This window comes from Cavia porcellus, unplaced genomic scaffold, assembly GCF_034190915.1.
Source record: "Cavia porcellus strain 051 isolate PalLab524CR breed Dunkin Hartley unplaced genomic scaffold, mCavPor4.1 scaffold_12, whole genome shotgun sequence".
Lineage (NCBI taxonomy): Eukaryota > Metazoa > Chordata > Mammalia > Rodentia > Caviidae > Cavia > Cavia porcellus.
In genome coordinates, this window is record NW_026947495.1 from 60,418,349 (window position 1) to 60,443,193 (window position 24,845).

Genomic DNA, 24,845 nt, shown 5'->3' on the forward strand with positions numbered 1-24,845 from the left:
ATGTTCCCTATGTGATCCTGGGCCTGGGGCTCATTCTGGAGAGGGAAGCAGAAGCCAACCCACCCTGGAATTACCTGGGACTCAGACACTGAACGAGTGAGAGGAGTAGCTGGAGGGGTTTTCCTATGTGCTATGAAGGACCAGCTCGTGTTACGAGGATGTGAACAGGAAGATCCTCAGTCTGGAAGATTAAGATTTCTCCAAACTAGGTGGCTCAAAAGCAAAACGAGGAGGCGGCAAGAGAATTGCAGAGGGTCGTGGGTGTTCTGTACATTGTGCTTGTCTCCTCTGGATGATTATTAGCTCCTTGTTCCTGAGAAGTTTGCCTTTGTCCAGGAATGTAAGCACTATGAATTACTTGGACTTGATGATATATAGACAAGGAAGAACTGACCTGTAAATTTCTATGGCTACGTAGGAAGGGGTTTGTTATACACTATTTCATGTTGACTATTCAGTTTTATGTAATGAAAATACTGTCTACTTTTGTCCTTAAAAAAAAAAAAACAAAAAACTTTTGTTGGTACATACTACAAAATTCTAAGTGTATACATACATTTCAATTTTGATACTTCTTTCATCTTTCTCCCTCTGAGACATCTTTCTATTATTAGCTTTAGAAAGTTTTCACATCACTTTTTGAGCATCCTCCCTCTTCTGTGCCATTTTGTGCTTGAGAACAAATTTTACATTCTGGTTTGCAAAGATTACCAAATAAAGGCTTATTGCCATCATCACACTATCCATATGAATGAGATCCATTTACCACATTTACCAGTATAATCAGATGGGGGTGGCAGACATAGTGAATGGGTTCCTGAAGAAGAGGGCGGAGATTTGGCTTTGAGGCTGCAGCTGAAATTTTGCAGGAGCAAAGCTTCACTGGAGTGAAGCTTGGAGCCGCCCTTTGCAGCCATGGTGGAACAGGAGCTCACAGCCAAGGCCACTGGCCCTTCCCTGGTCCCTTTTTGGTATTTCTTGACGGTGCTAAGAAAGGAAATGCAACTAACCTTGTAAAATGTAATACTATCGTTACGTTTATAATACTCAAGCATTACCTGTTCACCATTAAATTATACCTTAGCTCCTAATGTGATTCCTGTACAGACTAAGTGCCAAATGGAATTTTATTTGATATTTTGATCAAATATGGAGCCTGCAGAAATACCATTAAAAAATTCTACAATCCTACCGTAGGCCAGCAATTTCTGTCTTTATTTTATTCCGTGTTTCAGTGGAAATTAAGACAGTGGGCAGCAAGTGAGGTGAGAGTGGCAGGGTTGGATGGCTGTATGACTTTACCTGTCCCGGTAAAAAGGCAGCTGGGGGCGGGGGGGGGGGGGGGCAGCTGGGAGGCTTCAGCATGGATGCTTGTGGAGAGGACCTGAATTTAAGAGCATCAGTAGGCAAATGCCCTGTCCCTTTTGTGGGGACTGTTTTAATATCTGTCTGTTGTGCCTTCCTTTTTGGGGATGGAGATTGACAAAAAGCATCACGTTTGTTTAAAGTGCTTTCTGTACAGTTTGTGATTTAGAGAAATTACTTGCTAAGAGCACTTTTTCAGTTTGTCTGCCTCTTTTTTGGGATCAAAGATAGATTTGGACATAGATTTTGGCCAGTATCTTACCAAATTTTCTTTTATTCTATAAATTTCATCTTCTGAGATATTTCTTGACACTATCCTTAAAAGTGCAAGCAATTGCTCCATTTTCTGGTTTGGTTTTGATTTTGTGTTACTTCTATCTTGTAGCTGCAAAATATTTTGGCACCTTTAACATGTGCCTTGTTGGCTTTTGGATGTTACTGTGTCGAAGTCTTACATGGTTGTAGCTCATCCAAGATAAAACGTGTGGGTTTGTTTGAACCTCCACAAAGATAAACTCTCAGCCTTAAATAAGCATACAAACATATCCTATGCCTTTTAGAACTGTCTTTATGCATAGCACCAAATGACTGTCTGTGGAATATGCTACCAGCGGCTCAATGCATTGTGGAAAGCTTGAAAGATGACATCAGATCCCATGGGTAGTTCATGTGTTGTTTTGATGTATGAGCTTTTTATTGACTGGGACAAAATGGATGCATTGCTTTTGCATGGACAGATCCAAATCTCTACCACATGGAATCTTAATAAATCAGGAAGTCTGAGGTCATGAAAAGAAATATATGCACCAACAGATAGCTTTTATAAAGAAATGTTTTGCCACTTTTAAATATTTGTAAAGAGAATAAAATGTATCATTTACCTTAGTTATTTTTCTCTTGTTGCTGAGACAAAATACTCAATATCCAAAGTTAAAGGGGGAAAGGTTTTTTTTAGCTCACAGTTTATAGAGGTTTCAGTCCATAATTGGCTGGCTTCATGGCAGAGTGGCTTGCTAACAGGCATCACAGAGAAACAGATCATGGCAACAGAAGACAGCAAAAGCAAGGAAGAGAAAGGAAGACAAGTCTCTTTCTGTCCTTTATATTGTATCCAGTCTACTGGGATTAGGGCAGTGCCAGTCCAATCAGTGGGCTGATTTAGTAGTCACCCATCCTTAATCCTAGCACTCTTAATCCTAGTGTTGCAGCACGAATCATTTATACACTCTAGATTCAGCCACCTCCGAAAAAGCCCCAGCTAAAACTTCAGAGGCTTTTGGTGAAGGAGGAGGGATATCTAGACACAAACCATAACATCATTTTAAAAAATCTTTAATTTTGTTTCGCTTTATAGTTCAGGCATACTCACAAGAGTACAAACTGATTCTATTTATAGTCTTGTGTTTCCAAACAAAATACTGTTTGATTTATTACATTTTTGAGCAGTTTTACTAGGAAGTTGCAGTACTTTATGTGAGCCAGTGGATTTTTGCAACCAAAAGTGAAAAGTTAAAAAAAAAAATTTAAAAAGAGGCAGAAAAAAACCATTCTGTGGATTCATCAAGAAATCACACTTCCTGGCATGAATGCTTAGGCAGAAGAGTGCCAGCTGTGCATGCTGGTGACGTTAGCATAATCAGTTCTTGCCAAAGACATTTTTCACTGCTTCCGCACCTCACTGCAGCTTTTGGGGATTCCTGTGTCATTTCGAAGAATCAAATGCTACAGTCTGCCCTGCAGAGGAAAAAACTTGACACTTGGACAATATGAAAATGTCGAAATGCAAAACTTATCTTCCCAGAATCTTTCAGTAAAGTTGATGCACTGGGCAGATGCTTCCTGTCTATCATATGGCTCTCTTTGCACTGTCACAGAGCGGAATAGCATCGGGGGGCTATGGATGTGCCACCCAGGGAATAAACATGGCAGTGAGGATCACAGGCTCTGAGCCATGCTTTCCTTTTCCTTAGTTAAATGCAAAGAACAAATCATGATGTTGTGGAAGTAGAACCAGACCTGGGTTAAGCTGTGAGGCTTCAGGGCAGTTGCCTTGGGGACATTAGTCTCTCAGAGGTTCCGAGGTCCTTGGGTTCGGCCTAAGTTTCCAGGTTAAAGTGGAGGACATCTATCAAGTTTGAAATTTGAATTTCAGATTTAAAATAAAAACTCTAAATATGTCTCAGTCATTGTCACAGGACATGATTACCTTAAGAGATTATTCATCATTTATTTGAAATTCAAATTTAAGTGGGTGTTTTTATCTTTGCAAAATCTGACACCTCCAAGCCTAGCAGTGTACGTCACACAAAATACTGCTTAGGAAGGAACCACTTTAGACGGGTGTTCAGAGGGTGGATGAGAAGGTGATCCTGAATAACTGCCTTCTGTGGAGGGTGGGACTGAGGAAATCAGGGTTCGCTTTGCTGTCGTAGGTGGGATCTGTATACCAGCCTACTTTTGCTTGGTGTTGTGCAACATATGCAAATCTGGGTCATTGTCAGTGCTTGAGGACAGAGAGAAGTTGGCTGGTCCTCCTCCTGTGCTCAGCTTGTCTGCAAAATAGATTCTGAACCAATAGTTAAAGTATTCTTGAAATGACTCCAATTAGCCACCTGCCTGGAGCAGGTGGTCCTGATAAAGGATGGCCCTGATAAAAAGCTGATGGATAGGACTCTAGTCAAATGGACTGGGTTCTGGTCTGCACTTTTCCCACTGACTGAGATTTGGGGGAAATTACTAAACACCTCCAAGCTGTGTCTACATTTTCAGATTCATAATGCCTACCATATAAGGATATTGTGAGGATTGAATCACTTAATATATGTAAAGCCAGCACAGGTGATTGCTCCCTAACAAGAACACAGTAAAATGCCAGCTGTTGTTTTTCTGTTATCCCCCAAAACACTGTGCTTGCTGGTTGTGATAGTTATTTGCCTAATGCCTTTGTTATCTGAGCATTCACACCTGGAGAACAGGGAATACATTCTGCTCACATGCCCAAGGCACTTGGATGACTGTTAAAATGAAACAGTGTTGACAGCTATTGTCCCTTGGATTTGGGAAATCAACTCTCTTGCTGGTTCCTGAGCAGTCACTATTACAGAACTGGTTCTCTAGGCCAGAACTGAAGTGAACATTGTTATTGCTGAGGATCTGGTTGCTACGTTTGAGGTACACAGGAATCGATTTACCCCAGTGGGTCATGCAGTGTAATTTTCTGAATCAGTCCTGAGTTAAGATAGGGATGCACTCTTCCAGGCAATAATATAGAACATTCAGTTGTTAAAAAATATAACTTGGTGCCTATTTTTGTTTAGATTGCTATAACAAAATGCCACAGACTGGATAATTATAAACAGTGGCAGTGTTCATTACAATTCTGCATGTTGAGAAGTCCAAGATCAAGGTGCCAACATATTTGAGTCTGGTAAGATCTTACTGTCTGCTTCATAGACAGCACCATCTTGTTGTGCCTTGTGTGGTGGAAGAGGCAAACATGCAACCTTGGGGCCTCACATAAGGACAATAATCACATTTTTGAGGGATCATCTTCCAATGGTCAGGCTCTTAATTCACATGTTAACATGTGAATTTGGAGCAGACAGCAGCACTTAGACCCTGGCACCACCTCTTTTGAAATATTAAATAAAATTTTGATTTTAATTAGCTGGGTTGCTAGGTTCGAATTGGAAAGATACACAATATATGAAGATTATTGAGAAGCTGTAATTATTTTATTCCCTAATGGTTTCCTCCAAATGCTTTTCTGTAATTAAGAGAAGACAAACACTCATAAGTATTATGTAAAGCATTTTTAATGTTATATTAAAAATGAGCTCCTACGATAAAATAGATACAGTTGTTATATATAAACAGCAGCCTACAGTGGTGTGGGGAGCAGCCGAGCTGGAGATTGACCAAGCATTCAAGGTAAAGTAGAGTCAACCCTCAGAACAGGGAGCTCCAGAGGCGAGCAGTGTAAACAAGTTGTTGGGACTGTAGCAAAGCCAGTCCAGCAGGTGTCTGGCCTTGATGTTCCTCCCTGTTAACTACCGCACCTGTAGCTAGCGCTGAGAATGTTTTGCTTTCAGTGTTAGCATAACATCGAGACCTTGCACTTTTGACTCTGCTTCCCTCTTTTATTGTGTATAAAGATGCAGACTGTGCTAGGTTTTGCTGCCGCTCCATCAAAAAAGTCAGATCCCACTCCATCCCAGCTTTTCTTTTAGTAAGTGTCTAGTTTTTTCCTTAATCTCTCATCACCGCCTCTCAGAAACCCACTGACTGCACGGGTCGAGGCACAATGGAGGTTACATGAGGCCTGTATTTAATTTAAAGGCAGATTTCTTGTTCTCAAGGAAAAATGAAGTCTCTTAAAGAAAAAATAATACCTGTTAAATTTTGAACAGCTATACATTTTTTTTTCCTTTTTTAGAATTCAGGGAATAAAAATAAGCAGGTTAACAAGTAAAACATCATTTTAAAATATTATGAATTTAATAACTGGTGATTCATTAAATGAGCAATGTGTCCATTGAATTACTGTAGGAGTAACTAAGCACCTACTACTGCATGCTGGGTACTGTGCTAGACAAGCACGGTGGCAGGTGGGGTTTCTGCTTTTTGATTTTCTCAGTTTAAAAGAAGACTGAGATTTCTTTTCCTATCAAACATTTTGCGTTCCACATTCGTCGGTAGAATGGTGTCCTGAACCTCAGGTTGCTAGTAGTGAATCGCAAGAGCATGTGTTTCAAGGAATCGCCAGCAGTGGCCCCCGCTCTATGTGACTTCCACAGGAGCTGCTAAATTGTTCTCCTTTTCACAGACTGACCTTCACCCTCGCCCTCAGAAATGTAGTGCTGTTTTGCACATTTACACTGGGCTTCAAATGCCATTTTTATTGGTTTGGCATTTTCCTTCCCTTAAAAGTTCACAAGTGTCTGAAAATTCAGTGTCTTTAAGATAGAAGATGATTACTAATAATGGAATTAGTTTTATATTTAAATGATTGTGTATAACAAGCCATAATTGTGAACATATATGGAGAGTCCATAATTAGAAATAACTAAATCTACAATAAAAATGATGTGGCACCTTTCATGTTTTACATATTTATTCTTGTATGGCATTGTAATTAGGGCTCAAATAAATGACTATAATTATAACTTTCATGCAACCAAACTACTTTTTCTTTTGTTTTCCTGAAACCGCACCCCATTTCATCATCTTCACACACCCACTGGCACTGCTGATGAGAAAAAATGAAGGCCCGGAATCTTGTCAGAGGCCGGAGAGCCCTTGTCCTGTCTCCTGCTGGGGAGCTCCCTGGTCTGCTTTGGAATCTCGCAAAGCAGTCTGCCAGCAACCAGAGCTGCATCCTTCTCTGCCCTGCTGACCTGAGCTGAGAAACAGGTGATAGAGGCTGCAAAACCAGAATCTAAGTAACCTGGTGATGTGGGTGGGAGAGAAACTGCATCCCTACCGTCCAGTGGCTGAGGGAAAGGTCTGGAGAGGCACAGACTGGCGAAGGATTCCGAATGCTAGAGGACAGTCTGTTGAGTGGTAGCTGGAAAAGGGTTTTAGGTAAGGTGCATGCATAATCAGTTACCCAAACCAGATGACTTTGGGGAGTAAAAAGCAGTACTAATAATTCCACTGGGACTCTCCCTGTCAGGGATGGCTGTCTCCAGAAAAACCCCACGTGCCGGGACAGCACTTCTCAGTGGGCACTGAAGACAGAAAGAGGAGCATTAAGGTCTGATGCTCTGTAAGTGTCATGGAAATGAAGGCTGCCCGGTATTACCAGAAGGACACCCTAATATTCTGTCCTAAGTAGTCCCTTTCTCTTCTGTTTCATTCCTTGCTATAAGATTCATTTTCTAAAGTGATGTTTCTGAATTTTTTTAAATTAAAAACAGAACAAAACTCCCTCCTTGGTAGTACAATAAAAGCTTCCACTGGCCGCCTGGCATTCAGATCCCACCCTGACCTGTTCTCACACTTACTTTATTTTTTTTCCCTCAGTCTTTCTCCTTGATGAATCTCTTGAACCGCAAACCATTTAGGTCACTAGGTACTCCTAGTGAGTAATTTTCTGTTTTATCACCTTGCTTCCCGGAAACCTTTCACCCTCTGCTTGTATTTACACAGTGTGCTTGCTGTCCTTGACCCAGTTAAAATATGGGCTGTGATGCTGTGGTAGCTGAGAACTGGAAGAGGGTGGTTCTCTGTGAAGGCTTCTCTACTCACTTTTATTTAATTTCTCCCTAAACTACCAGGAGTTTTTATATTGACCTCTGTGTATCTCTAACTGGAGCCATATGCTGCTTGATCTCTTTGCATTACCATTATTTAGACACATCCTTTAGATTCCCTGATAGAGCTAAAACTGTCATAGGACAGTATCAACTGTGGCTCTTCCCTGTGTCCTGTGTTGTGATTGAGGGACTGCAACCAGCTTTTGAATGAAGGATGAGAGGCTAAAATTCAAAATTCTGATGCCTTTCACCTCCGCTTGATTAAGAAAAGTTGGGGATCATGGTGCTTCCTGCCCTGCTGTTCAGAGACTTGGGACTGGAGTTAAGTGTGGGCTTCTGATTCTCGCTGGCCCTCAGGCATGGCTTCCGGTCCCTCACAGGAGGATGAGAAGAGGTGGACCATCTGTTGGCATTTAGGAAGTCTGTTATGGTCTCTCCATCCAGAGCTGTGTCTCTGGCCTGGACAACTTGTCACAATATCCTGTTGCTAAATGGACCGTACGTGACTGTAGCAAGGCTGTATTCTTATATCAGCTCTGGGCCAGGCACTCGCTTTTTGGGAGCTCTGTCTGCAGGTATCTTACTGCCTGGGCAGTCAGAATTGTTGGTGTCATATTAAATGCAATAGTTTGAACTCTCCTGAAGCTATTTTTACAAGAAATCAACATTCTGAACATTATCCTATCTGCTGGACTATGGATTCTGGTCATTTTTCTTTTTTTATTGTAATATGTTTGCAGTATATAATGATCGCATTCACTCTAGGGGAACTGGTACATATATATCTTAGTCATTTTTACTTTCCTTCCCATTTCTACCCTTTCTTCTCCTCTCCCCTCTTCCCCAGGTCTGGTCATTTTGAAAACAACAATGACTAATAGTATAAAGGAAGACAGTTGGATTGAATTTCCATCCCTAACTGGTCATAACCCCCTGCCATATGTCCTTGGCACAGATCGTGCTGCCTGGGGCTCCTCTTTCTCTGCAGTGAGGCGTGCTGGAAATCTGTGTCGCTGTGAACTGCTCTTGCCATTTCACACGCTGAAGGGGGTCCCTGGAGCTGTTCGCAGAAAGAATGAAATTCAGGGCATCTGTTTTCGTTGGCATTTGTAGTTTTGCAAGTATGGAAATGATATATATCTGACCTGGCAAAGCGAACAAAAGGTTTTCATCTAATAAGAGCTTCTCAAAAATGATTTCAAATATTTTCTGTACTAGCCACCTCAGATTGGTTCACTATTCATTGTTAAACACTGGGCATTGTAAAAGAGACAATAATTTGACTCTGTCTTTCTGTACCTTACATAATCTTGAGTACTTTCACTGGTAGGATGTTATTGCAATACAATCTTTAGTTTATAGACCAGAGCCTATTAATAGAACATCATTCTCACCAAATCTCTAAGCATATTTTGACTTAGCAGATGTGCAAAACCCAGGTACCTTTTGGCTAAGATGCTTAGAATCTCAGCTTCCAAGTAATGACAAGGTGACACCTTGACATACTCTGATTTATTTTTATTTATTGGCTCAATATAGAACTACTCTTAGAAAATAGACTTTTCTAAAGCTAGACTGAATGTCAGCCCCATGTCGCCCTGTTGGATATGAAAAAGTCATATCAGGGAGTTTAAGGCAGTTACTGAGCGCAGGACAGCTTGATGGAGGTCGTGCTGTTCCTAAGTGATGTAGTATCACTGCTGCACATTCTGTGGGTCACCTGGCCAACCTACATTCACAAGGAGGGGAAATAAGTCTCCGATTTTTTTCCCCAGGGGTGAGGGAAGGAAGGGCGATAGTATTAGGGATTAAACCCAGGACCTCTGCATTGAGCTGTATTCCTAATGCTTTTTATTTATTTATTTAAATTTTAAAAATTTGAGACAGAGTCTCAACAAATTATTAAATTGTTCAGGCTGGACACATATGCAGCCCTCCTGCCTCAGCATCCCACAGCACTGGGGTTACTGGGAGAGCCACTGTACCCAGCTACATCCCATTTCTCTATGGAAATAATGACAAGGCATTTGTGGCATCTTTATTTCATCATACTTATAAAGCAAACCTTTTACTTTCAATATCTTTAACTCTTTGGACTATTTACTGCATTGGAAAACATTTTGCCAGTTTTGCTCAAGTATTTTTGCCATCTATGGTTTTCTCTCTTCTGGAGTTTCAGTGGATTAAACATTTTTACTTTCGTCCCATAGACCACTGGGTCACTATCTTTTTAAATTCCTTTTTGCTTTTTCCTTTACTTTGGATATTTTTTGTTGTCTGCCTTAAGCTTCCCTGATATGTTTTCCTACAGTCCCAATCCAAGTCTATGCAGTGATTTTTTTCCTTGTGTATTTTGTATTTTTTAGCTTTAGAATTTCCACTTGCTTCTTTTAAAAATAGTATCCATTTCACTACTAATATTCTCCTTCTGTTCACTCATTATGCTAAATCTTTCCCTTTAAATTCTTAAACACATTCATCATAGCTATTTCAAAGTCTTGTTTGGTATTTTCAACATCTTAGTCCTCTCTGGATTTGTTTCACTTGATTTTTTCCTGGTTATAGATCCCATTTTCCTGTTGTGTTCATTCACAGTAATTTATGATTGTATATTAGATGTTATGATAGCATGACATTGAAAGTTTGGATTTTGTTTCTTTTTTTTAAAGACTGGCTTCTATTTTCATAGCAGTTAACTTACTGGCCAATCATTTGGATTCCATTATGTTTATTTTAATTCATTTTGGTTTTTTGAGACAGGGTCTCACTATGTAGTTCGGGCTGGCCTTGAACTCACTGTGTAGCTCAGGCTGGCCTCAGACTCACAGTAATCCTCCTGCTTCAGCCTCCCAAGTTTTAGGATTACAGGTATATGCCACTACCATGCCTGGCTTCACTGGGTTTTGCTAGCGTTGATCTAGGTTCCCGGCTACAGTGGCATTTTTGTAGTCTCTGTGAGTGTCCAGGTGTTTAGCAAGGTGCATCTGCTTCGGCTGTTCAGAGCTGCTCTCCTCTGGCCTGTGCGTCTGTGGATGTCTGTGCAGTGCATTGCATGCTGCAGGACCATGGTCTGCCAGCCTCTCCATGAGCATGGGCCCACTTCTCTGCAGCCCTGGAGAGCCCTGGGCTGATTTCTGGACCTCTTTTAGGTCCTTTTCCTAGACTAATTTCACTAAAAAATCCAGCTGCCTCAGTATCCCTGAATTCCAATTGCTGTCACCAGCCCAGGGAGTGCCATTGGTTTTTCTTTGCCTGCACCACAGAAACTGTTTCCCGGCAAAACATCGCATCTATTGTGTGGATTCCTTCTTTTGGGGATGTCTATAAGCAGTCACTTCAAATATTTTGTTCAATTTTATGTTTTCTGTGGGAAGACCAGTCTGTTCTAGTTCTGTGTCACATGCAGAGGTATAAGTTCTCTTCCTTTAAAGGTCCTCCTTCCCTCTCTTTGTTCTTTCTTTCTTTCTGTCCTGGAAGAAAGTGCCTATGCATGCACTCTGCCACTGAGCCTCTAGAATTTTTTAATAAACAAAAATTTCTTCTATTAGAAAAAATATAATTAGCATGCTGCATAATGCTTAAGTGACCCATATGGAGCATAAAATACAAATTTCAGCAAAATAAAAACATCCATAGGGCTTTCTTTGACTCTTGGCCAATGTACATGTTTCAGTATTGGGTTTATGAGCTGATAAAATGAACTCCAGACTAACATCTTTCTCCACTTATCCTGTGAATTCTTCAAATTGTCACCAGGGGCGGCCCCAGCAGCAGTTGAGGATGGGGAGATCGTGAGATGTAAGGGGAAGCCAGGAAGAGCTGGGACTAAAACAAAATGAATAACTAAAAGCTCTGAGGACTTTATCCACACAATTAGCTCACAATCTGTATCTCTGTTAAAGCCAGACTCTGCCGACTAACTGCTGGTCCAGTTTGGGAAAGTCTTTTTCAGACCTCCCCTGGTACAAATGTCTTTCCCTCTACTGCTGAGGCCCGAACCTCAAGTGGGCTGGGATGCATAAAAAGTCAAGGGTCACCGTGGCAGGCTAAGTAATGTCACCTTTTTACCTCCATATATTACTCCCCTTCCTCCATGCTTGGTCCATATTCTTTCTTCTTCTACTCTAGGAATGGAGAGAGCTGAGGAGGTTATCAGGAGGATCTGACTCCAGAGAGTCCTGTCCTCTACTGGGCACCACTTCAGTCCCTCAACCTCCTAATTTTCTGGTTGCAACAGTGGTGCTTTTTGAGCAGTGACCTCACATTTGAGAGGAGCATTAAGTCCTGTGGGCCACTGCTGGAGACCCTCTGCTGCTGCCTGTGGCACAGATTACGTGCAGGAAGGAAGTATTCAGTTCCAATTTAGCTGGGAAATGCTGTAAAGAAGCATGAGTTCTCTGACTCATCCCAGAAACTATTCTGAAGTGTAAGAAACCAAACAAAATTATTTTTACTTTTAATGCTAGTAGAGCAGATTGCAGAGGGAAAATGATGATCCGGTTCTATTTTTTTTTTGTGCTCTTTAGGGTTCAGTCAGTGTCCTGGTTTGGCTGAGGACTGGGCCTTGTGGCTGACAGTGGGTGCCAATCATCGGTGCCCAGCCCAATGACCCTGTACTGACTTAGATACACAGAAAATTTGGGGGAAATGATCCTCTAAAATTGACCAGGCTTAACTTTAATTTTGTTTTGTATTTTCATTGTAATCATACAAATGGCAACACTCTGAGTCTGCTCAGGAAGGCTTCCCTCCCTCTCTTCACTCACAAATGCAGACCCATCATTACTCGGGTGTTAGCACTGCTTTTACAGGGCAAATTTTCAACTCAGAATGGCCCTGGGTCCCAGAACTGAAGTCTCTCACTCCACCATGGGACATGTGACGCAGTTGTTGTCTGCCAAGGGGAACTGGAGGGACATGGACCTTATGTCTTTGTTTGGGGGCCAAAATGGTGGTTGGCAGTGAACATGGTTCTTTTAGGGCACTTGAGACCTTGAAGGAGACTCTTTCCTCTTTATTCTTCTGTAAACACAAAAGCAAGCAGGCGTGATTCCTAAGTAGGACCTGCACACTTCATGTGTTCATGTGTTCTGTTCTCGGTGGCAGAGGTGCTTGATTTGGGAGGGGCACAGACACCTTGGCATATGAGCCTCAGCAGTGAGAGTACAAACTTGCTATTGCCTCTGGGATCTTAGGATCCACCCCCAGGGTTTACCTGAGATTATGCTGCACACTGGCAGAATCAAGAGCTTAGGCTAAGAAAGTTCGGGGTGTGTGTGTGTGTGTGTGTGTGTGTGTGTGTGTGTGTGTGTATACAGGGGATGGGTAAATGGGAAGCTCACAAGGAGAGGCCTTAGGAGAGCAGGTTTCAAGGGAGAGGTGCTCTAGCGATGCTTTATATCTAACTTTACAGACTAAATGACCAAACAGTGGTGGTACTAGAGACAAGGAGGAACGGATTTTAGGGAGATTGTATCATAATGCCCATGGGGACCTTGTGGAACTTTCATCCATAAATGATGTCGTGTTGCTTTCTCTTCTGAATTCCCATATTCTTTCTTTCCTATTTCGATTTTGCTTCACATTTCTCCTTAATGATTGTATGTGTACGAATCTCCCTTGCCCAGTTTTCACCTTGTGACGTGGGAACCATGATCTTTGTATCATCTGAGTGCTTTATTCACCTCCCATATGGATATTCGGTAAATATTTGCAGATTGAATGAATTTTCAACTCCTTTCTGAGTTTTGTTGACATTGTTGGGAAAACTTGCAATTAGGAAAGAGAAAACATCTCAGTATTCTAAGTGGTTAATAATCATATAATTAAAGTGATAACATGATAAGTGGTAAACATCTTGAGTTTCAAAGACTTTTGATATATCTATGTCATCACTGGCATTTAAAACACACATGATTTAGCATACTAATAGTCACTAACCTCTGTGTCTGCATGCTTTTTTTACTATAAAACAGGGTTCATTGTACCTGCTTTACTTGATAGGGTATAATGATCAAATTTTTCAGTAGGTATCAAATCCATTTGAATAGTTCATAGTGAGTACATAGATCTTACTGTTAGAGAAGAATACATACACATGTATCTACAAATGCTAAAAAAGGCACACAGGTGTTCTAGTTCGTGTTTTTAAGCACTTTCCTCATTGCTTCCGTTAGTTCCTTCTTATGTCATTCTTTTAAAAGGTCTTGGTGGCTAATACTGATGGTCCTTGTAATAATAATGGCTTCTGCAGGCTTTGGTAATTTCTAAAGCTTAATCCATTATCCCAGATTTGTTAGTTCCTCAATAGAGGAGAGTGTTGCTCTTTCCAATGCTAACTTTCTAATTAAACAAAAAGATGCAGATTTAACTACAAAGTCCTTTTAATGCAGGTTTATTCAGTTAACATCACATCTGATATTCTGAAATATATATACTGATCCTCAAAAGACATGTGAGAATGAAGCCACACAGTACTGAGAAAACTAAGTCTTTCCTTCATTCTTCTAAGATGACACTGTTGATAGTGCACCGGGTTGCCCATTTCTTGGCCAAACCTTCTGTTTGTGGGTATGGGAGCCTCTGGGCGGAGAGCAGTCCTGCTTCACCTTCCTTCCCGATCCCTTCCCTTCTTTACCCACATTCTGTGCCCCACAGGTCTAACTGCTGGAGTGTTGAATCTGCTATCCCAGGAGGTCCCCCAGAGCATCAGCAGGAGTTGGCACAAGGGTCCGAGCTGACAATGGGAGGGAGGGGCTTTTGTGACTGTAGAGGGTTTGCAAATAAGAAGTCATCAAAGGGGTGATTTCTTGCTTATTTTTAGTTATTTTACATTTCTTCCCACAAATGTCTGTCTCATGTTACTCTGTGCTCTGGCTCAGCCAGAAACCAGTTACTCTTCAGTAATCCAAAGATGACTATATTAAGATTTAAGAACACATTACATTTTCAAATTGCATGATACATTAGGGAATTCAGGACTTTTGCAAGCCCTTGTATACCTGACTGGTGGTCACTATGTTCACCTGAAACAACGTCCAGAATAGAGCATTGCTGGTCTCCCTAGTACAGTACTTATTATACTGTGCAATAATTTTTATTACGACTCCCCTTCTAAATTGTGAGCTCCTGGTGGGGAGTGTTGGCATCTTGCTTATCCTTACCTTCCAGTAAAAAGCATCTAATGGCCAGCAGAAAAGCCATATAGTTTACTGAATGGATGAATAAAATGAATGTGCACTTATGAACGATGTGTTAAAGATTCCATAGATTCTGACAGTTCATACTGCAAAGTTTAAGTCTTACTAACTTGAATAACATTTCTTTGAGAAGTAGATGTGAGAAAAAGCTAGAAATGTGTTAAAATTATTTCTTCGGGATCATGCATTCTAATACAATGATCTTTTTGATACTCATAGCCACCACTATCCTGATTTATTTAGTACTGAAAAGAATTTTATTTCATCAGCAATATGTTTGGTCTGAGCCTTCTGCTAACTCAGATGTGTTAACCTCAGTTGCTGTTTAAATTAGAAAGTTTTCAATAACCAACTATGAAATTCATCTGAAGAGCTAAAGAACTATGAAAAGAAGCAGGGAAAAACAGCCCAGAAACCCAAAGTGATTTACTGGTTTATGAGAAACAAAAACCAGCTAGTACTTATGGATCCCTGGACAAGCAAAGGAAGGTGTAACAGAATTCTTTACTCTGGGCTTATAAGCAACAGAAATTGATTCCTTCTAGTGAATGGAAAGTCTGAGGTCAAGGTGCTAGCAGGTTTGGTGTGCAGTGAGGGCCTGTTACAGCATCTCTGCTGTGTTCTCATGGCAGAAGCTCTCTGGGGTTTCTCAGATGAGCACTAAGCCCAGTTCATGAGAGGAGAGCTCCTAAAGCCCAGTATCAACACTTCGGGGGTTAGGATTTCAGCATAGTAATATTTTGGGGAAGGGATGAGCATTAGACCACAGCAGAAAGATCTCCAAGAAGACAAAATTTACATCATGAAACATGAAGTAAAATGAGGTAAGATTCTAAAAGGAAATGCTATGGAGAGAACTTTGCAAGAAAAACTGAAAGAAATCAAGTTGGGCCATACAGAAATTAGTCAGTGTGTGAAAATAACTTCGTGTTCATTTTTTCTTGCTGTGTAGCAAATGACTGCAAATTTAGTAGCTTGAAACAGCGCACTTGTATGATCTCACTGCCTCCATGGGACAGGGGCTGAGCTTCACTGGATCCTCTGCTCGGTACCTTGAAGGCTGAAATCAAGGTGTTGACTGAGCTGGGTTCCTTTGTGGACATTTCAGGGACTTCAGCTGGCACTCACATGCTTTTTGGCAGAGTCTGGTGCCTTCCAGTTATAGGATGGAGGGCTGTTTGTCAGGTAGCATGCTCTCCACCATGGGATCCTGCCTCTGTCCCTCAGGCAGTGTGGTAGCTTGCATCTTCATTGCAAATAAGTGCTTTTTTCACACTCTTTTAAAGGACTCATTTGATTATCAAGACCATCAGGGAGAATCTCATTGTTGATTAGCTTACAGCCAACCATGGACCCAGTCCCATATGTAGAATGTCTTCACCTTTGCCACCCTGTAAACATAGGTGTGGGAGTAAGGCCTTCCTGTGTTTGCTGGCGTGTGTTGGTGAAAAGCAAGTTAAGGCTCTTGCCTGCACTGGAGGGGGATTTGCATGGCGGTGGTGGGTCATTGCGGGGGCGCTTTTGAATCCTGCCTGCTCTGTGCAGTTGCAAGCTTTGCAGTGATTCTTCTGTGAGCTTCTGTTTTATTTTATTGTGTTACGAACACCTAATAGGAGGTCTATCCTATTAACAAACTTTTACATGTACTATTACTGCTGTGTGTGGATACAGTGTTGGATAGCAGGGTCTCTAACCTTATTTTATTCTAAGGATTTGATGGCTGTAAATACTTCCTGTTAAGTGGAAATATGCAGTATTTGTATATCTGTGCCTGGTTTATTTCACTTATTATTTCATATCACAGAATTTCCTTTATTTAAGGGGAAATAGTATTCTGTTCTATGTGTTTTCTTTCTTGTGTTGACGAACATTGAGGTAGTTTTCACAAATTGGCTGCTATGAATTGTGCTGCAGTGAACATAGGACTGTGCTTGTCTTTTTAAGATCCTGATTTTAATTCTTTTGGATAAGCATTTGGAAGTGAAATTGCCAGATCAATACTAGTTTTTAGTTTTGACTTTTTGAGGAATTTCTAAACTGTTTTCCATAGTGGCTCCTCCATTTTATGGTGGTCCCCACCATAATGCAGAGGTCTTAATTTCCATATATCTTTACCAATATGTGTCTTTTAAAATATATATGTAATATGTAATATATATATATATATATATATATATATATATATATATATATAGTAGCCATCTTGCCATCTTGCCAGGTATGAGGTGATAACCCATTGTGGTTTTGGTTTGCACAGCCCTGATGGTTAGTGACAATGAGCACTTTTAAAATATCTATTAGCCATTCATATTCTTCTTTGAGAAGTGATTACTCAAGTCTTTAATCTGTTTTTGTTCTTATGTATGTAATTGATCATTTTTTTGCTGTGCTTGGGCTCACATCTAGGGCCTTGCACATCCTTGGCAAATGCTGTACCACTGAGCTATATCATCAGCCCATAGCTCATTTTTAAGTTGGATTATTAGGCTTTTAAAAAAACTTCTGAGTTATGGGAGTTATAAATTATCTGCTTATTTTTTTAAAATTTTATTTAAGGAGAAAAAAGAAAAAAAAAGGGTACAATTTCTACAGAATTTCAGAAAAAACAAACAGTAGGAAATCACTAGTTAATAGATTACACATTGTCATCTTAGAAATAGTTGTTCAAGTTACAAAATCAAAGCATATAGAGTGGACATTCAAACAGTGAGACTGCAAACAGTTCTGTTCAATGATCCAATAAAACTCAGTAATATGGTTATCTATCTTATACACTTAAATACACATGCAGTTAGGTCCTTTAGAGCACTTTCTTTTCCTCTCTTTTGTACAATGACAATTACACATTTTAGGTTTTATTACTCCCACTGTTCTTATTACTTTTTTTTGAAGAAAGTAAAATCAAATGTGACATAATAGGACAGAGTCAGTCAAATCAAACGGATGGACATAATACATAATGTAAAAACAAAATACAAGGTGATCAACAATGGTTACCATAATGCCTCTTGTTATCTTAAAAAGAATTGCCTATATCAGCAGTTATAATAAAATTGAACAAAACAGTAAAGAACAAGACCAATAAAACCAAAACATTGGAGACATTAGAGGACTTCAAAAGAAGATAATAGTAAACCAGAATGGGTGTCATAATGAATCTTACTGTCTTCACAGTTGTTGCCTATACTCTCGAACTTGGTACTATCAAGCATAACAGAATAGAGGAAAATCAGTCAAAACAAGATGGTGAGAGCAATACAGGGTTTCAAATCAAGTTAATAGGAAATCAAAGTGGGTTACTATAATATATCCTGCTATATTTTATTTATTTTTCCCTTAATTAAAAGGATAAAAATGAAAAAGTAGATAATAAAAAGAAGATTGAGATAAAAAAGAGGGCATAACAACAAAACAGCACAGGTCAAAACATAGCCATTTAAGCAAAATAGTGTTTCACTATAAGATAATCCTGACATAAAAGTAGTTACCATAGTGTCTCTTTCCTTAAAATCTTTGGGTATAACTTCGTATATTGTAGCATCAAACATATCGAGACAATGTAAAGCCGTTCAAGAGAATGACAGTATTATAGGGTATTTAGAATCAGCTAACAGAAAATGAACAATGGTTTCTGTATAATCTTGTCTATAAAAGTTTTTGTTTATATTATCACATATAATAAAATCCAATAAGATACAACAGGTTAAAACCGATGGAGACAGAAGAACAAAAGCTTGATGGGACTTCAAAACAAGATGATATTAGATCAGCACTACCTATTATGATGTCTTGTTTTCTCCAAAATAAATTATCTGTTAAAAAAACTGTTTTGGGTGGTGCTGGGGACGGAACCCAGGGCATTATGCATGCTAGGCAAGTGTTGTACCATTGAGCCACATTCCCTAAATGACTTTATGTGCTGTTATTTGAACACCTTTTAAAAATTAAATGTTTTAAATGGGGGCTGTGGGTATTAAATGCCAGGCTAAGGAAAATAATGTCTTGTACTTGGAGCTGTTACTTGGGGGACCAGCTGCCCACAGTTATTAAGGAAGAGGAAAGGAGTCTGGACTGAGTTATAATTAAAGAAACCACATCATCGTTTTGATACACTGCAAGAACTTCTGAGCCAGTCTTCTGGCTGCTGGTGTTGACTGTCTCCCATCTGCCTCTATTCACAGTCAAGGTGATCTTTCCAGAATGTGCCTCCAATCATATCACTGCCCTGCTTAAAATACTTTTGTTAACGCTTAGTCAGACACAGCTTTCTGGCTTCTGGGACAGGACCTCTGTGCTATTCAGTTTCATGTTCCCAGTATGTGTTTCATGTGCCCTTCAGGCAAGCTGTACTGAGGCCATGGAAGTGGGGTTAGGAGAGGAATCGGATCTGAAAAACACTAGTGGTTAGAGTTACCTGGATTTGGTGGAAGAGGATTTCTTAGTCCATTGTGATACTGTAATGGAATACCCGAGACTGGGTAATTTATAAAGAACTGAAATTTACTTGTGTTTCTGGAAGGTGGGAAGTCCAAGGTCAAGGTCCCAGCATATGGTGAGGGGCTTGGTGCTACATCATAACATGGCAAAAGGTGGAAAGGGGTGATCCCTCTCCCACAAGCCTTTTTTATAGTGGCATGAATCCATTCAACAGCTAAACACCTGACCTAAACAACCTCCCACTCAGTCCCACTTCCCAGTAGGATCCCACTAGGAATTACATTTCCAGTACATGAATTGTGGGGAAGACATTTCACCTACAGCAGAGGGTAAGCTGATTCCTTTTATGGAGGTAAGGAGTATGGATACAGTAGATGCAGGAAAAGATGTGTTTAGTGTGAGTTCACACCAAGGGCTTCTTGCGTGCCTGGCCTTGACTGAGTACTGTAGGATCTGGAAAGGAGTACCAGGCATAATCTTTACGGAGATGGGAAGATTTGTAGCATTACGAAATTAGAGATTCACAAGAGAAGAGAGGCAAGAGAAGGATTATCACCAGTGACAGATTCTAGAAGTGGAAGAGTAAAAGTGCCAGTTACAGCTGAATGACATCTCTCCCACTCCATGAAGGACCCAGTAAGAATAGTGACGCATAAACACTCTTTTCGTTGTTTCTGACCTTAAATATTTAATTAATGGGTGACATTATTAGAACCTAATTTGAGGGGCTACGAAAATATCAGGAGAATTTTCCACCTTATCCTAATTTATCTCAGATTGATTTTGCCTTTCCACATGTCCTTTGTCTCTTAACAATCTGGTTCTGAATCACTGAAGTTCTTTTGTGCTTCCTTTGAACCATATGGGAGTCATGTGTTTTTCTTCTGTTAATCTCTAGTGTTCACTTTCTTCTAAAGTGTTAAGTAAGAAGGCTTTTTAAGCTGCCCTGGTCTGCCTTCCTAATATGAGCAAGGCTCTGGAGAAAATAAACAAGAGGGATGCTGCTTTCTTTCTTGAAAGGATTCCAATCTCTGCTTATCTCCTTTCCTATGTGATTAAATAGAATCAGCCATATCGATGTCTAGCCAATTTCCAGCTCATCTGATTTTGTGATCCTCCTGGAGTCATTTACATGCTACCTCTGCTGAGGCAGCGACGTGGCTCCCTGATGGTACCAACACTGCTTCCCAGGAAATGCACCCTGCTGGCTTTGCTCCCCACCAGGGCACCTCTGCCAGCTACTGCTGTCCAGAGCTTGGGAAGTGCTTTCCACAGGCACAGCACACACTCACTGAGAACCATCCGCAGCACCTCGTTCACTACTGAAGTTTCAGACTCCAAAGCCCTGAACTCTGCACCTGTCAGGAGTTTAGGAAGCCTTCCAAAGGGGTGGTAGGAGGAAAAGGATGCTGATATTCATATGCTGTGCTTTCCCAGTGTTTTGCACTGCTCTACAGTATACTGCAGGCTTAGTAATTTATTAAGAAAAGCTTTCTTCTTATGGTTCTAGAGTTTGGGTGGCCCAAGGGACATACGCTTGGTGAGGACCTTCATGTTGTTCCATCTCACAGGAGAGCACAGGTACACAGACCCAGGAGGAAAAGTGGGAGGGAGATGGGGAAGGATGTATTAGTCACTTTCCCTTCACAGAGGCCAAATGGCAGATACCTGCAATTTAAAGGAGAGGGGGTTTATTATGGCTCACGTTTTCAGAAGATTCAGTCCATGGTCAGTTGGCTCCATGGCAGGAGTGACCTGGTGGAAGGGCATGTTGGAGGAAGTTGCTCAACTCATGGCAGACAGGAAGCAGAGACAGAAGGGGGGAGCTGAAGACAAGAACATGCCCTTCCAGGTCACACTTCCAGTGGACCACCTCCAACCAGGCTCCACCTGCCACAGAGCAGTTAGCTGCTGAATATCAGTGGATGAACCCATAGATGAAGAGAGCACCCCCATGGTCCAGTCACCTTCCAGACACAAGACTTTGGGGGGACATTTTAAATCTAAATTGAGAAGAAAGTGGTCATACCCTTTTATGAAAAGCATATTCCCCTGAGAAACAACATAGCCCATTCATGAAGCAGAAGCTTCCTGGTCTAATCTCCTTCAAGGTCCCATCCCTTAGCAAGGTTGCAGTGGGGAGTAAGTCTCCAACACGAGTACTGGGGGACACGTTCAAAGCATAACTGTAGGTAATGCCTGCAAATCCCCCCTTTCAGGCACCTTGCATATCAAAAATAGAGCACGAATGCATCAAACTTTCCCTTTTTCTTCCCCAAGAAGCAGAAACCAAGCCTTTCTGCAGGCATTGGTTGGAAGGCTAGCAGGGTTGTGGGCATTTTCTTTGAACCTAGTTTTCTTGGGCCTAATGTGGCAGAGAGCCTCTAAACTTACGAAATTTTGTGCCTTAGGTCTTTCCCATAGTGACAGCTCATCTGTTCATGTCTTCCAAAACTGCCTGTCTCTCATGGGGGATGTGTCTTCCTCCAGCAATATCCCGAGCTCCTCAGAACTCTAGTGTATGTAGCTCTGCAGTCTGCACCAGACTGGCTACTGATACCTGCACATTTCCCCTGGCCTCATTCAGTAACTTCGCACAGTGGAAGTTTATTTGTCATATACACCAAGTCTTCTGTGGGTTGTACATTGTTCTCCAGCTTGTATCTGTAATACCTAAAACGTACATCTTCAGTATTAGCTTTCTAGGGCTGCTGAAGCAAGGTACCATAAGCTGGTGGTTTGAACAGGAGTTTGTTCTCTCTCAGCTCTTGGGCTGGAAGTCTAAAATCCAGGTGTTGGTAGGATATGTTTTCCCTGAAGTCTATAGGGGAGAATTCTTTCTTGTTCCTTTCCAGCTTCTGATGGCTGCCAGCCATCCTTGGCACTCCCTGCTTGTCTGCACACTAGGCTCTGTGTCCACACCACCTTCACATAACTGTCATCGCTGTGTCTCTGATTTCCCTGTTAAGGGTCTCACCTCAGGCGATACAGGATTGTTTTGGGCACGACCCACTGGCTGGAACCTGGCCCAGTGTAACTATAAGGGAAGTTGGTAAATTCCGGAGAGCAGCTAGAGTTTGATGAGCATCATCTATGAAATCCTCACTCGACTCTTTCCCTCTGGTCCTTGAAAGCTCCAGGGCATCCATGAGGCTCAGTAGTTTCTGAATAGTGTGATGTATCTATCAGGAAACACCACGAGACTTGGAAAACTGCTCAAAGAAAGGAGGACAACAGCTTATAAATTTTGTAAAACTGTCCTACTTTTATTTAGTTCTTTGGTTTATTTTAAGCCAGAGGCTTCAAAATGGTGGTCAATGGATTGCATCTGTTCCATAGATGATCTCATATGTGTGTGTGTGTGTGTGTGTGTGTGTGTGTGTGTGTGTCCCACACAGGGTTTGAGGAGTATGAACAAGCATGGAGATACCCAGTTTTCCTTGTGCAGCTGGAAGCTCTGACAACATACAAGCCCACATTTCCACAGAATCCAGTAATAAGAGCTGTTTTCCATGGACCGCTGTCTCTGCAGCTTGCCCTTCCTTGCATTGTCACCAAGACTGAAGCTGAATGTCCTGTCTCACTTGTCACTGTGCCTTGCTGATAGTACAGATTTTTTACCCTTATATGTATTGGACAGTTTTTATTCACTTTACCTAACTGGCCCTTCAAAGTATTTGTGTTTATAACCTCAGTTTCTAGTAATGCTTACATTTTATGTAATTTATAACATCCTGGTACTTTTAAAGGGGGAAGCGCTACCCAAAAGCACTATATTGAACTCAGGACTCTGAGACTGTCTGCTATAGCCACGGGCAACAGAAGTGATACAAGCCGAATGATGGCCAAGGGCCTGCAAATACCTATAATGGGACAGTAAATATTTTCAATTGTGACAGTTGCATCATCAGAATGTAGAGTTACATCTGTTGACTTATTTTCAAGTAAATTCACACTAACAGACCTTTTTTTGTGCCTCTTCTCCCATATGTAGACCATTGGAACGATCCAGTGAAGATGTGGATATAATCTTCACACGACTGAAAGAAGTTAAAGCTTTTGAGAAGTTTCACCCAAACCTCCTTCATCAGATCTGTTTATGCGGTTATTATGAGAACCTGGAAAAAGGAATAACATGTAAGAAATGCACCTCCAGAGCCGTGTTTTCCTGGGTGCTGGCGCTCATTTGTGGCCATCCCCTGGGGATGGGCGGCATATGGAGTATGTTTGTGCCAGCTTTGGGATTTCAATCCAAGTCAGCTGGACACTTCCCTCTCATCTGTTTATTTAGTTCCCCACAGCAGTTCCCTTAACTCTTCTGTCCACAGCATGTAAGTGGTTTTTCCAGGACAACCTAATTGCAGGAGCTAGAAGGATGTACTGACTCATGAATTTTGCTATTTCCAGAGAAACGGAAATAATTATCTTTTTAAATCAAGAAATACATGACCAGTAGGATAGCAAATAAAGACAACAGCTTTCTGAAGTAGTGCTGGTGATAATGTTTTGAGTTAACTTCAGTAATAGCTATTCCAAACTGGGTATGGTGGTGCACGCCTGTAATCCCAGCACTTGGGAAGCTGAGGCAGGAGGATCCTTGTGAGTTCATGATCAGCCGGGGTTACAAAATGAGCTTAAGGCCAGCCTGAACTGCAGAGCAAGACCCTATCTCAAAAGGGCAAAAAACACAAAACAACAGCAGTAATATCTACCCCAGGGGAGAGAATACAATGATAAGGTAATAGTCGCATTTTTTAAAAAGTACATTTTAATTAAAAAGTAATACTCTTCTACTTGTTGGTACATTTTATGCTGCAGCAACAGAAAACACCCATCCAACTTCCTTGAAAAACCAGTCATTCATTCAACAAAGAAAACAATTATATATAAAAAGTCCTGAGTTATGATGATTCCCAGGCTGGTTAATGGAGTGGTCCGATGACATTATTAAGGTCTCAGATCTTGCCTGTTTTTCTCTTTCTTTTTCTTTTTTCCTTTCGTGTGCATCCTTAGATGTTGGCTTTTGTCATCAGGCTTGTCAGAAATAGCCCTCAGACAATGATAGCAGTTAGAGGCATTTCATGTTGATATAACAATACCCTGCCAATGGACAGTTTCTTCTTGTGTCTTTTTTTCACAAGTTTCTTAACAGACTTTCTGTATTGTGTCACTTGCCCGAACTGAGTCATATACTCATGTATAAACCATTGCCTGGCAGAGGCAATTGGATGACCAAGACTGAAGAGAAAAATGCTCATCAACCCAGTGGAGCTGGGGAAGGAGCTCACGTGCTCTGAGGACTTGGCCCTGTGGACGGGGTGGACATTTATATAAAATCTGGGGTAGTTAGGTAAGAGGATACTCAAGGTCCTGCATGGGAAAGCAACAGAGACAGTCACAGCATTAGACAAAACTACATAAAAATCACCTACAATCTCCAGACCCAGAGTTTACTAGAAACATTTTATATGCATCCTTCAAGATACTTTCCCATGTGCACACACACAAACACTGGCATGTTTCTATTTTTTTTTTTTTTTTTATCGGTACCAGGGATCGAGCTCACGATTGTGCACTTGCAAGGCAG

General features: G+C 41.0%; 1 protein-coding gene across 2 annotated transcripts in view; it reads left to right on the forward strand.

Annotated features, from left to right (window-relative positions):
- Rapgef4 (Rap guanine nucleotide exchange factor 4) overlaps positions 1–24,845 on the forward strand; it is a 277,608-nt gene that overhangs the window by 24,642 nt on the left and 228,121 nt on the right. For both annotated transcript variants that reach the window (XM_063259290.1, XM_063259291.1), the window contains exon 2: positions 23,253–23,395. In XM_063259290.1, the coding sequence (XP_063115360.1) occupies positions 23,253–23,395 (143 nt within the window). The remainder of the gene's footprint in view (positions 1–23,252; positions 23,396–24,845) is intronic.